Here is a 13,666-nt window from a genome sequence, read left to right as displayed (position 1 = left end):
ACTTAAGTGTGTGTGTGAGGGAGTGAGTGAGCTTGTGTGTGAATACGCTAATGACCAGAAATTTTAGATTCGCACACCAAGTTATCGTCCACGTGTGTCTCTATGACTTGCTGCACAATTCTGTAAAACATGATGTTAACTTTTGGTAGAACAATGAATTGGCCCTTTAACTAACACAACACCTTAAATCCAAAAGAATACGGCATGTAAACACCCGTCAGGTCCCTCGTTTATGACGGACTCACAGTGTTCAGTGTACTGGCTGTGCAGAAGCCTGAGCTAAATAAAACTCTATTATAAATCCCACCTTAATGATTATAGAATTTATGCTCAGCATGGTTGCAGTAGTTTGTGGTCGTATTGAATTGCTTTTGTCTACTGAATATTTTGTCTTGCCCAATTCTGTCTGTGAGGGTTGACTAAATATTAGAAACTACAAACCCCCCAAAAATACATGTACTAGGGCTGAACTGTTAATCTTAAATAATGAAGTGTAAAATCCAAATTGCAGGAGCTGAAATTGTTTGATGAAGTTAAGATGTGTCACAAAATACCACGATAGATGAAGCACTGTGGTGCTACAGAGATGCCCCAGCCTACAAATCACACTCTCCAGACGTAAGGGAACGTGCTTGTTTGGTGCAGACCCTAGCGAAAATCACATCATCATTATTTTTCACTGAAAATTATGCAAAAATTCCCACTCAAATCGTGACTCTCAGGCAGTAGCAATCGCAATATCTTTCAAAATAATGGCAATCAGATTTTTCTGTATATCGTTCAGCCCTAATATGTACCAAATAAACTGCAACAGAGTTAGGTTTCCCGATGAGTTGGGGAGTCTGGGTTAAAAGTCAGTTGCTTGCCCCTGACCTTTGCACTCTTTTCTCAGTCCTTACTCCTTTGCTCTGCTTGAAATGTTGCTGATCTGAACTAGAGATGGATCTCCTGTCTTCTGACACCTGAATTTATACTTTTCATGCCATTATTCAACTTCAGAAATCCATTCATTCAGATTGAAATAAGACACGATTAGTCAGAGGAATGAATTGTCATGCCTTTATTTTTCACCAAAACTGGGAAACATCAACATCCTTGTTAAATCCAGCCTACTCTTGCCATGCTGGCTCTCACACCACAGTGTCTCCTTATTAATGGATGCTGCTTGTTGCACAGTAGGAGCTGTTGTGTTTTGTAACCAGGTCTGTCATTACGTAAGAAATCGTAGTAGATTCCCTGCCTGACACCCAGCTGACCTCTGTCATGTGAGCATTTATGATCTCTATGAGGGAAAACACACACAAACACACGCACACACACTTTTGTGGTACGCACACACATTGGACGTTGTTTCCAGCCACATGATTATCCTATTTATTTTGTTTCTTACTTTCCTCTACCACCTGTCCTCCCTGTTTGTTGTTCCACGGATACACTTTGCACACTTTTAATAATCTGGATTATTAAAAAATGGCCACAAAATTACACTGGAAGCCACTTGAGATCACAAACAAATTAAATAATCTTTAATATTTAAATGACCTTCATTTCCTATCAACAAAGCTCCTAATGGCGTTACTTCCATGTGTTGGGTTTCTGAGTTGTGTTTGTAGAAGAGTGTGGTTGAAAACAACTGTTGGGAAAAGACACATATCCTGTATTTTCTTGGCTGAGGGTGTTTGCATATTTTACTGCAGGTCCATGCAAGAGAATGAGCAGGAAATTTGTGTGGAAAAATTGCTGGCAGGGGCTTGATGATGATTTGTGATGACCAAGTCCACTTTGTGGCACCTCAAAAATGTCATAAGGCTGGAATGAGTATATTGCTAGACAGAGTAGTAGTAACAGCAGTAGTCATAGCAGTAACAGTAGTAGTAGTAGCTATCGTCATGGTGTAACTGTATCTGAAGTTGTGTGTGGAAGCGTAGCTGCTATTGAGTATAGTGGCTCTGGTCAGGCGAGTACTACAACGCACTATCTCTTCCTCTGGGTTTTGTCTGGAATGTGTTTACTAGTTCTACATTGTGTGTGTGTGTGTGTGTGTGTGTGTGTGTGTGTGTGAGAGAGAGAGAGAGAGAGAGGGAGAGAGAGAGACACGCACACACACACATACACACACACAGGAGTGAGTTGGACAGTGTCGTCCTCATGTGCAGAGCTGGATGCATTACAGCGAGGAGAAGCAGTGGAAGCACAGTCATGACCGCAAACTGCAAGTGTGCTGCTGTATGTCCATGCTGAGATTAATGCACATCATGCTAAGCATCCAGCACAGTGCCACGCTCATCTGCCTGCAGCAGCGTAATGTGTAGTGTGCGTCCATACTTTGTGAATCCAGAGAACCTGAAATAGCCCGATGTGGAGGTGAGGGGGAGGGGTGGATGCACAGCTCAGGCATGGAAACCAGCGTATCCGGTTACAGGATCATAATATCACTGCAGTCCGTCCACTAGCACTGCACTACCGCACAGCACACACACACACACACACACACACACACACACACATTCTCACGATAGCCAGCTCCTGGAATGATATGCTCGGCCCACATGTCTGATGTGTGTTTGCAGGCACAGTTGGCAGGCTAACACACACTCTCTTGCTTGCACACTCACCTGACGTCCCGTCTAAATATACGAAACAATCGTGTGTTTTATGTTTTACACCTTTGTTTTGTGATTAGGTTTATACTCGTCATGCATTGTGTATCTCTTTATCATCTGTTTTTCTTTGCATTAAATTACTGTTTTACTACCAAGGCCCACTTCCGTGAAAGCATTGCCAACTTTTCACGTAGTTTTATTTAAACACACACTTAACCACAAGCAGGCCTTTGTTTTTGAGATTAAATTTCAGTTTTTGGTGAAAGGAGAAAACAGGAAACTCTGCAAATGGAACACATTTCATAAGATGTCTTGTGCTGTTTGATTGATGACACACTGACGTTGATCACAGGGGCCCTGAACCTGAAGTGATTCCGTTCACACAAGCACATATACACAATAGTAACATACAGTGTTACTACCACTGTAAGTAGTGTTTGATGCACACACTGAATGTTAATCATATTTAGCAACTTTCTGTCCAATTTAAAAGTAAAGGCTCTTGAAAAAAAGATTATTGTGAGCCAAAAATATCAGTAATAGATCTGACCTTCAAACTGTGGGATGGTTAATTTCTAGTTACAGCTGGTTGTTTCTTTGCTTCGAAGGTCTCAAGAGACCTTCAGCTATATTTACGTCATGAAAAGCCTTTTGGAAAAGGTAGTTTTCAGACAGTTCTTTGTGAGACAGTTAACAGTGGCGTGTTAAGTCACAGTGACCTTGAATGAAGACCGCGGCTCCATTGTGGAATGCAGTACTCCTCCACTGTTGTGCTTTATCTACCCCACTCATTTATGATCTGTTTTTTTTCTTCCTCTGGTGTGTTCATATCTAGACATGGCTCATAGGGCGTAGGATGGTTCTACGACTGTGAACTTTGACAGTCAGTGGAAGGAGGGGGGAGGGTGTGAGGTAAAGAGCAGAGGGAGGATGAAAAAGAGGTGAAAGAGTGACTGAAGAAGAGAGGAGGTGGAGGAGAAGGAAAGGGAAGAGGAGGATAATGAAGTGGAATGTAAGGGGTGGGGCACCTCTGGTATGTCAGCCCTTCACCGTGTGTGTGTGCGTGTGTATGAGTGTGTGTGTGAGTCTAAACACCCTGCCATGAGTCAGTGAGTCAGACATGCGCAGCTGCTTCAGCTCTCAATCACACACCCGCAAACTGCTTTGAAACTGACTCTGCTGCTCTCTTTGACTCTGTTTCTGCCTCTTTGACTCTCTGATTCGCCATTTTCCTGGAAGCTCCAGAAGCAGCTGCAGTGAATGCAGAAACTCGTGTCGTACACCACAAACATCTAGATGTTGGAATTAGGTTTTTAGTTCTTCATGGCACCCAAATGAACCTCAAGAACCCATTTATTACTGTCTGAGAATTGCAGTTATAGATAGATAGATAGATAGATATAGTTCTTTCTTTTTCTTCTTCTTCTTCTTCTTCTTCTTCTTCTTCTTCTTCTTCTTGACATTTTCTGAACATAACAAATATTGTGTTTGATATAATATATTGAAAAGGACCCCTTGAATTTGTGTTGATTTTGTTTAACAGTACTTGTTACTTGTCCTTTTTTGCTGTCTTGCTGATAGTTAGACGAGAAGGTCAATACAACTCTCATATTTGCGTGTCAGCTATGGATCTAAGGCCAGGAGATCGTTAGCTTAGCATAAAGACAACAAAGCAGCTAGCCTGGCTTTATTAAGAAATACACCTAGCAGCACCCTGAGAGATCATTAACATGTTATAAAGCTTTGTTCATTTGTTTGGAGTATGGAGCTGAAGACAGCAGGATAGTATATCCAAGGATTGCATTGTTTCACATGTTGTATAGCTTGTAAAGTCCTCTAAGGCCTTCTCGTGATTTGTTTGGATGTAAATAAAATTAGTCTGACTTGAAAAGACAGTTTCCTGTGTGATGTTAGTTGACATTCGAAAACAAATCCACCTTTCATTCATTTTAACTTTATAGACATAAACAGTTTTGTAGCACCAAAAAATGTTGACATGCTTGTGTTGTGTTCAAGGCAAAGAAATCAAATGAATGCTCACAGTGTTTTTACATTCGCTAACCCCCGGAAAATGTAAATGTACAGCCAGTGTGTAACAGATCTGCATCATCTATGAGTCAATTACAAAGTGTTCATAATGAAGAGGCTGTGTTGAGTGCCTTGCTGAAAGGCACCACAGCAGTAGTTTAAGTTGAGGGAGGAGAGACAGTTGCTCATTCCCCTCCCACCTTTTCCAGACCAATCTCTCACCTACTCTACTTCCTCCTCCTCCTCCTCCTCCTCCTCGTCTTCCTCCTCTTCCTTCCTGCCCCCCAGCTCACCCGCCCTCCTCCTCTCCCCCATCCCATTCTTTGTCATCTCTTTGGGTGAATTCCCAGCTGACTCTGTTTGTCATGGCAACCAACCAGTCGTGGTGACTGGGCCTACAGCTCACACTTCCTGTGTGTGTGTGTGTGTGTGTGTGTGTGTGTGTGAGACAGAGAGAGAGAGAGGAGACGCATGCGCAGTGTGTATGTGTGTGTATGTGTGTAGACAGCGACTGGCTGCATGAGCCTGTCAGCCTGGATTAGAGTCAAACACACTGCAGCAATGGCTGTTTTTCCTTTCTTATTTTCTTTCTTCCTTTGTCATTTTCTCGTCTTTCATTCTGCCTTCCTTGCTTTCTCTGTCGCACCAATCAGATAGTTTGATTAGATAGAGAGATCTGTTGAGCTATTAGAGTGTGGATGTTAAGGGAATGTAGTGTGTCTTCATCACAGTCTCTCTCTCTTTTCTCTCTTTTCTTCTGTATATTTCTCAACCCCACTCTAGCGCGTTCAGACCGAGCTGATGCGGGTCAAACCTGCGTCGAGGGCTTATGCGTGTGGGTCAGCCTGCTTCATGACCCTCCTCTCCACAAGGTTGGACACAAGTCGGACACTGCCCGGCTTTGCTACCATGAATGGAAATTGATTTAATGATACCAGCGTTTCAATGTCATTTAACCGGCTCACTGACAAAAGAGAGTGAGAGAGAAATACAGTAGAAAGTGCGTGAGTGGGCGATCAAGAGAGAGGGCGTGCAGATGGACAAACAAAGAGGTGAAACTGAAACTTAACTTTCATCTGGTAAATTCTGAGATGTAATCTATTCTGCAGTCAAGTGTTTGAAACTACGCTGTATCTCTGCTGACAGCGAGAAGCAGGGTGACGGCTGTGTTATGAATGCCTCAAACACATGGGCTGTCTCAAAGCGGTATAAGTAACTCAATGTGCTGTTCTAATATGGCAGGAGGAGGGAGGGATGGGGGGGGGGGGTTGGGCTTTAAATCTGGCCTATGATCCTGTGGTACAACAGGGAACACTGCTATTACATAACTTGTATGTGTGTGACTGTCTCTGAGTGTGTGTGTGTGTGTGTTGTGTGAGTGCTGAGCTACAGTATGCAGCGGTGAGGCTCCCATTGCAGCTGCTCTTGGTTTCAATGTATGTTTTTTTTAAATCCCCTGTTGCAGTAAGCTTGTTGCGTTTAAGCAGCTTTTTGAATCACCACAGTTAAGCTGCTGGGTTTCAGTCTGCGAACTTCCCTGGTGAATATATCTGCGTTTCACTTAGGTGAGATGTTGTATGACAAGGATAACCTAATGCCGAGATCCAGCCGTGCTACTGCATTTGAATCAACATACAGAAACCCCAATGGCCTACTGGGATATTTTTGGAATTTATGAATTGTTTGGGTTGTAGTCCAGTCAGGGAACAAAAGTATATCAAATTTCACCAATTTCTAAATACTCCATTAACAAAAAAGGCAGAACAATAGTAATAAATGGTAGTAATAGTAAGAATAGTTTTTGGTGCTGTCAATTGATGATGGACAGTCAAAAAATAGAAGTCAACAAGAGGGAAGCCCCGTATTTAAAACATGGTTTGTTATTGAGCAAGAGTAGTTTAGATTCATTTAACATTTTTACTAAATTTTCATCATTGCCTTCTAGCATTTTTTATTACACCTAGCGGGGATACATTTAATCACATTTAACCCCAAATGGGACTGACCCATATGGGGGGCCTACAATTACAATTAGTGTGAGGCGATGAAGAGCTCTTGAAAGGGCCAAGCCAGGACTTTTCATTTTGGATGCAATGATGAGTTGATTAACTTATCGACAGGATATTACTTGAAATTTTGGGCCACTTTCAACATTGCAAACCATAGTTGACTTGCTTGTGGTCTTGTTATGTTACTGACAGCTTGTAAGTCAAGCAACTAATGAACTCCTGTCCCCTCTGTGTGGTTTTGTGTTTTCCAGATATATGTTCGGTAAAGGTGCGAAGCGGAAGCTGGACGAGGATGAAGAGGGGCTGGAAGGCAAAACGCTGGAGGCATCGGTGGCGGGAGGAGAACTAGGCCTTGGTCCAGAGGGCTTGTCCAAGGTGTCGTACACCCTGCAACGGCAGACCATCTTCAACATTTCCCTGATGAAACTGTACAGCCAGCGGCCACTTGGCGAGCCCAGCCTGGAGCGCCGCGTCCTCATCAACAACATGCTACGGCGCATCCAGGATGAACTCAAGCAAGAAGGCTCCCTGCGGCCGCTGCTCTTCCCGCCCTCGCCGCCACCGGACGACCCCATGGATGAGGGCTTCCGTGAGGCGCCCCCCTCTTTTGGGGTCTTGTCAGCGGCAGCAACGGCACAAGTATCCCAGCCTTCTGCACTGTTGATGCCGGTGATCGCTCCACCACCTTCGCCCCACCCAATGGTGCCTCCCAACTGCCAGGCATCCCAGGCCTGCCCCAACCGTGTGGAGGCCTGCCCCGCCCCTCTGGAAGCCTGCCTCACTCCAGCCTCTTTACTAGAGGAGGATGGTGGAGATTCAGCCTTTTGTGCTTCATCCCCACCCACTCCTCCTCTGTCGCCTCCCCCAACACTGTCTCCCCCTCTACCTTCGGCACTTCTGAGCCAGGCGTCCCCCAGGGTCCCTGTGCCTGCCTCGTCCAATGACGTATTACCCTCCACTCTGAGTGACATGGAGTTGGGTCCTCCCACAGCCATAACAAGGACAGCAGCAGCTAATACTACGACCGTGACTACCTCCCCAGCTCCCACACCACTCATCCAGCCCTCACACTTAGCACCCCTCTCCCCAACACCCACGGGTCTACCCAGAGACTGCAGGACCATGGGTGCTAAACCAGAGGCAGCTGGTATCTCGCTCGCAGAAGGCCGTTATGCCGAGCCCCGACCGATGGACACTCTGCCCACACTGCCCCCTGGTGGCCTAGTAGACATTTCCTACTCTCCTTCCTCCCCTTGCTCCTCTTCCTCACCCTCGGGGTTTCTCTCAGACTTGGCACTGGACGATGTCCTGTTCGCCGACATCGACACGTCCATGTATGACTTTGATCCCTGTACGACTACGGGGTCTGTGGGCGTGATGGCAGGTAGTGGCCTCGCCAAACTGTCACCGGTGGTGACGGCGGACGACCTCCTCAAATCGCTGGCGTCACCTTACAGCGGCCCCGCCCCACAAGTTTCAGCCAATCAGCCTTTCAAAATTGATCTGACAGAACTGGACCACATCATGGAGGTGTTGGTGGGTTCGTGACTCATGGACGCCACCACCTCAGAAACACAGACAGTTAATTCATAGAACAGACTGGAATGAAAATTTGGGATCGATTTGGGCGTTTTCCTGGTTGTTGTTTTTATGTTTTTTTACTCTTTTCAAAGGTCGGTAATTGTAAACATAGATGGTGATGTCAGTTAGTACTACTATGACAACTACTACTACACAACACTGTGCATGCACTGTGCTCGCCTTTCCAAATATGGAAATGAAATAACCGGGAAACCAAGACACACATAAATGTCTATTTCTATATTTGTGAGGACCTTAATTTATGCCATTTAATCCCTAATCCTAATTTAATCCTAATGTTAGTTTTACTCTTTAAACTTAACCTAAGCCTTAACCCTAAAAAGTAACTCTAAATAGAAGAAATTAGGACCTACAAATTGTTCCCATTCTGGGCGATTTGGCAGCCATTCTGTACTCCTCACAGGTGTAGAAATACAGGTGAACACACACAGACATGACACACACATGCACACACAAACACACTGAAATCATGGCTTTTAGCAGTCGAGTGCCTTTCAAAATGACCACTTATTCAATTCCTGTTTTTACAGTATTTGTTTTTTTTTTTCTAGTTCTCTTCACTTTAACAGCCCAGAGAGGTCACTCCTCAATGTTTTTTCTAACTTATTGTATTGTATTAAAACTATTATTGAGGTAATTTCTCATGATCAAATAATTATTTAATCTTTATCTTATTACAGATGCTATGTTTTATTTGTAAAGCAAGCATAAAAAAGATTTTACAAGGAATACATTGTTTTACCAGTGTGCTACCTTACATATTAGCTTGGCTATATAATTACCCTTTGGGATAGCTCTAAAACACGTCGCCTGGTTGTTTGTTAAACTTTTTTGGTAGAAGGAGATGTCTGTTCTTGTACATATCATGTCTATGAATTCAGTTCAGGACTTATTTTTGTCTTTCCCTTCCTTATTGGCAGGCACATACTATAACTGTGCTGGATGCTATTTTACATGAGCTCAGTCATTTGGGCTGGTTATCATGCTTCGGTTACAGCAGAATTCAAATGAGCTACACCCACGGGAAAACTGGATGTGTTTACATTGGAAGGGACAGCAGCACCACCACCACCAAGTCTTGCGTCCCAGTTGGCTGTTGATGATCTGAAAAATCCAACCAAAGCAGAGACTTTAGGCTCCAAACACATATTAAATTCAGCTGTGTGGGACTCCAGACAAAGCAGCTATCAAAGATTGCAGGGAAAGTCATTGTGGTACCGATGTGACTCCATAGAAATTCTCAGAATCACACAAAGAAAATGGAATATTTGAGTAGAAATGCCTTATTTTTTGGTTTGGTTCCGACAGAATTAGCAACATGAGTGACAGACAAATTACGGCACAGCATACAGTATTACACACACCCCTTATTTGGAGATTATGTTTACTTGTGTGTAGAATAGGAGCCCTATATGCCAAATCTCAGGGTTTGACTCACTTCTGTGCATTGTGCAGTGCAGGTCTGAGGTTGACCCTAACCCCCATGGATGTTTTAAACACATAGGATATCAGGAGGGCTAAATCTGTCCCATAAATAAGTTGAATGTGCATTTCCACCATGATGTTAATCTGATACTGCAGCGATGCAAAAGACTGTGTTGGCCCCTGCACAGGCCCCACTATGCATGCTTTTTGGAAGAAAAAGACAAAATGTGATAGCCAAGTGCTGCGTCTAAGACGGGGGTCACATGAGGATTCCTAAGGTCTACAATTTTTTTTTTTCCCAGCAGACCACACACACACAGTTTTAAATAGAATAGGAAGACATGCTGTGTCCACAATTGAACCTTTTATATGATATCTGTTGACCTTAAAAATAGTTCTGTTTACACATATTTCCCATTACCCTGTTAAAATAATGAGGTTGATGTTATGTTTGATAATGTAGTTGTCCAACTCACAGCTGTCCTCATACACAGATTTGGCTGTTGCATGTGGAGTAGAGGCAAAAGGCTGAAAACAGTGTGACAGTCTACTGCATCAGGCTGCTGACCTTCATGTCTACAGCCACACAAAAACAGTTTTTTATTATTTTTGCATTAGCAAATCACAGACCCACCATCTTTCCTTTTATGAAGAAGTCAAACTAGTTACGGGACCTCAGGATAGCACAGTTCTAGGAGTCTTCAAGGTGCAGAGACATGGCTTGTTTTTAAGAGTTGATACAACAAAACAGAAAGTTGTGAAATGCCTTTTCTTGCTACAATGTTCAGAAAGACGTTAGCAGTCAGTCACCTTGCCTGGTTGAACTAATAGGCTCAAACATGAAAGGAAAAATCCACCCTGGTATACTTTACACTTATTTATCACCTGTCATTAATATTTCAGTTGGATGTTAGTGCAAAATGGTGGCTTTTCACAAGCCCTCAGTTCTAAAGCTACATTCACTGGCCACTTGAGGGCGAGAGCACCGCTCAGAACATAACATATAACATATGTTATCACCCTATAAAAGTGTTTGGGTGAACGTGTTAGATGTGGTTGTTGTTGGAACTGCTGTGCACTGTATGTCATCTGTATACATATCTCCATCTGTCCAGTTATTCACAGCAATATGAGAAAAAGACACCACAGACACTGCATTGGTCCGGAAATGCAGCGTACTTCACCAGTAGGTGTCGGAAATAATGCAGGGTGGATTTTTCCTTTGAAAGTAAAGTCACAAGTAACACAAGAACCGCATAGCACTTTGTTTCTGCTAACACAGCCTTGTAATAGGGTGTAACACGTTAATAGTATTTCTAGCAAAGGTCCCGGCTGGTGGGACTCTGTAGTTGTTAACAGGACAGAATGTGTTATCTGGAATCCAGTCTGACTCCTCTTACAGCAGCAGTGAGGTCAGGGTGATGTTAAAACGTGTTCCAATGGAAGATGATTTGTTTCCCAGTGTGCGTTTGACCTCAGTTAGTATGTAAATGAACTGCATTTGAGCTGAACTCAAAGCAGAGTGTGAGCCAAGCAGATAGCAGTACCAACTAATACTGTTTGTAGATGACTGTGTCTGGTTTCTTTCACTATGTTTGACTTTTGGAGTGCTTGTTTTTTTGGTCAATGAAGTTATTTATTCGTATTGTTTTGTTTTTTTTTTCTTTTCTGTGTAAATATATTTATTTTTGATGTGAAGTGAACATTTGGATTGTAAATGTGTGTACAGAATGTGTGGTAGGAATGTACTTCAGATAGGAATGTATCTGAGTGAGGAATATGGGTGGAAGCCATTTTTTATATGCATAGGTAGTTATATTATCTCGTTTATCTGTTTGTTTGTTGCTTTGTTATTGATTTTCGTGGGGTGGCAGCCACAACCTTTTACATCTTTTGTACTCTTTTTGTTCATCATTTTCCAGTTGAAGGCGAACAGTTCATGCAGCAATACTCTAAAACCTGTCTCCAACCTTCAGATGTCAAGACTCCAAAGCCTGTCATAGATGCTTCAATGCCAAAAGTAATGTACATAGTATGAACAACATTCAAGCTCCTGAGACTTTTTGATCAGTGTTTGTTACCGAACCTGTTTTAGCGCTGTCTGAGCGTGCGATCGTGTGACGGCTCGAATCGCCGAGAAAGACTGACCGCAGCTGATTTCCTCTAAGAAGGCTGTATTTTACACAGACCTCAGAGCTGTGCCTTTTTCTATGCAATAGAACACAAACATAGAGAGAGAAACTGTCAGCTGATCACTGTATTGGGATCTAAATATGGACTGTAGATTATATATATATACATATATATATATATACACACACACACAGAGACATGCATATATACATATATATGTATATGTACATGTATATATATGTATGTGTATATATACCCAAATAGTATATGAGATAATGGACAGCTGTCTATAAATTTGAAACAGTCTTACTTTTGTAGTTTTATATATATATATATAAATGTGTATATATATATATATATATATATATATACAATAAACTGTAAAGAGAGCAGATGTCCCTTTTGTCTCCTTACTTTCTGATATTGTGCACAGTCTTCTTCTTTGACATGCATACTCACAAACACATTGCACTTCACGATGCACGACAGGGGAGAACACTGTCACGTATGTGCTGGTTAATTATTATTTTCTGCTGCGGTGGCTCAAATTGCTGTGAGCTGGAATGAGCTAGAAACATGACACTTTGGAAATTATGTGCATGTGTTTCCCAAGAAATATGAGTCCAATCGGTCAGGCGGTGGCACTGTAATTATGGTCCAAAATTGACATTTTTGAAAGACCACGGCCCTCATACTGACACAAGTCCAGCTCAATGTGCTCCATGAAAAAGCCTCTTGAACCATACAAGTCCACTATAATGGAATTTTGCTGAATTCGCATAAATTGAACACATCACATTGCATCTACTTTTGGATTTTGACTATATCAACACCAAAATAGATATATGGTCTTTGGGGACTGAGATACACATTTCCATTATAAATAAGCAAGATCGGTTGAAAAACATGGCCGCCATTAACTGAAAAGTTTTGCAATGGATGTGACTTAGCAGGAGAAGAAATACAAGAAGAAAGAACAGGAGTATAGGTAGTGAATTGGTGTTGTGTCAGTGCATGTGAGGAAAAATGGTGGATAGTTAAGTTACATTTTGAGAAGCTTAATTCCTGACAGTGGAAATCCATTAGGTTTCCCTCTGCAACAGTTTTCAAATGTTAACCACCTCTAATAATAAGTTCTCTTCTTTCCACCTTTGAAATTGAAGTGTCATGTCATGTAGGATAATATTGATTTTTAGGTCCTTTGGTATGTTTATGTTTACTGATTTCATTTGTCAGATGTTTCTGTAGTACATGATATGAAGTAACCAGGTTTTTCATCGTCAAGGTTCCCTATTTGGACGATATATTTTCTTATTGGCCAAGAGGTTGCCATGGCTCAGCACTGACTTTCTCAACTCATATCTCACCAATTCTGCCTCTGAAAACAAATGATGGATCCAACCATAGAGCTGCAGTACTCAACACATGACCTCAACAGATACCACAACAGTAGCCACTTACTGTCCATGTTCCATTTTCAGCTCTTATTATGAACATCCAAGTGTGTCTTGAATACCCAAATTCAAGTCAGGTCACCACAAAACACATTATCCAACATCCTTCATTGGAAAAGTTTCTTCTATTTAGATGTGTGGCATGAATGTAAAGGCTGTGTTTCTAAAATTGTATTTGTGCAACAACTATTGAAATTCCTATAACAAAACCAAAACTCGCAGCTGTTGGAGCACAGACAACCTGTGGATGTCTGTGTCCACACACAGGCTGCACTCATGTACACTCACCACCAAACCAAACGTACACAGGATAACTCCCTTCCTGAATGTCTGATTGTGGAAGTAAGTGGATGTTTTGGTGTTAGAGGGTTAATAACACTGTACGTCAGATTGAACCCTTCACCGTCAGTGC

General features: G+C 42.4%; 1 protein-coding gene across 2 annotated transcripts in view; it reads left to right on the top strand.

The window, feature by feature from the left end:
- sertad2b (SERTA domain containing 2b) overlaps positions 1-12,187 on the top strand; it is a 34,274-nt gene extending 22,087 nt beyond the window's left edge. For both annotated transcript variants that reach the window (XM_076743019.1, XM_076743020.1), the window contains exon 2: positions 6,892-12,187. In XM_076743019.1, coding sequence (XP_076599134.1) covers positions 6,896-8,188 — 1,293 coding nt within the window. In that variant the 5' untranslated portion in view covers positions 6,892-6,895 and the 3' untranslated portion in view covers positions 8,189-12,187. The remainder of the gene's footprint in view (positions 1-6,891) is intronic.
- Positions 12,188-13,666: the final 1,479 nt, after the last annotated feature.

The sequence above is a fragment of the Chaetodon auriga genome, chromosome 11, assembly GCF_051107435.1.
Source record: "Chaetodon auriga isolate fChaAug3 chromosome 11, fChaAug3.hap1, whole genome shotgun sequence".
Lineage (NCBI taxonomy): Eukaryota > Metazoa > Chordata > Actinopteri > Chaetodontiformes > Chaetodontidae > Chaetodon > Chaetodon auriga.
The sequence above is the reverse complement of the archived record's forward strand: the minus strand, read 5'-3'. Positions and strand labels throughout refer to the sequence as shown.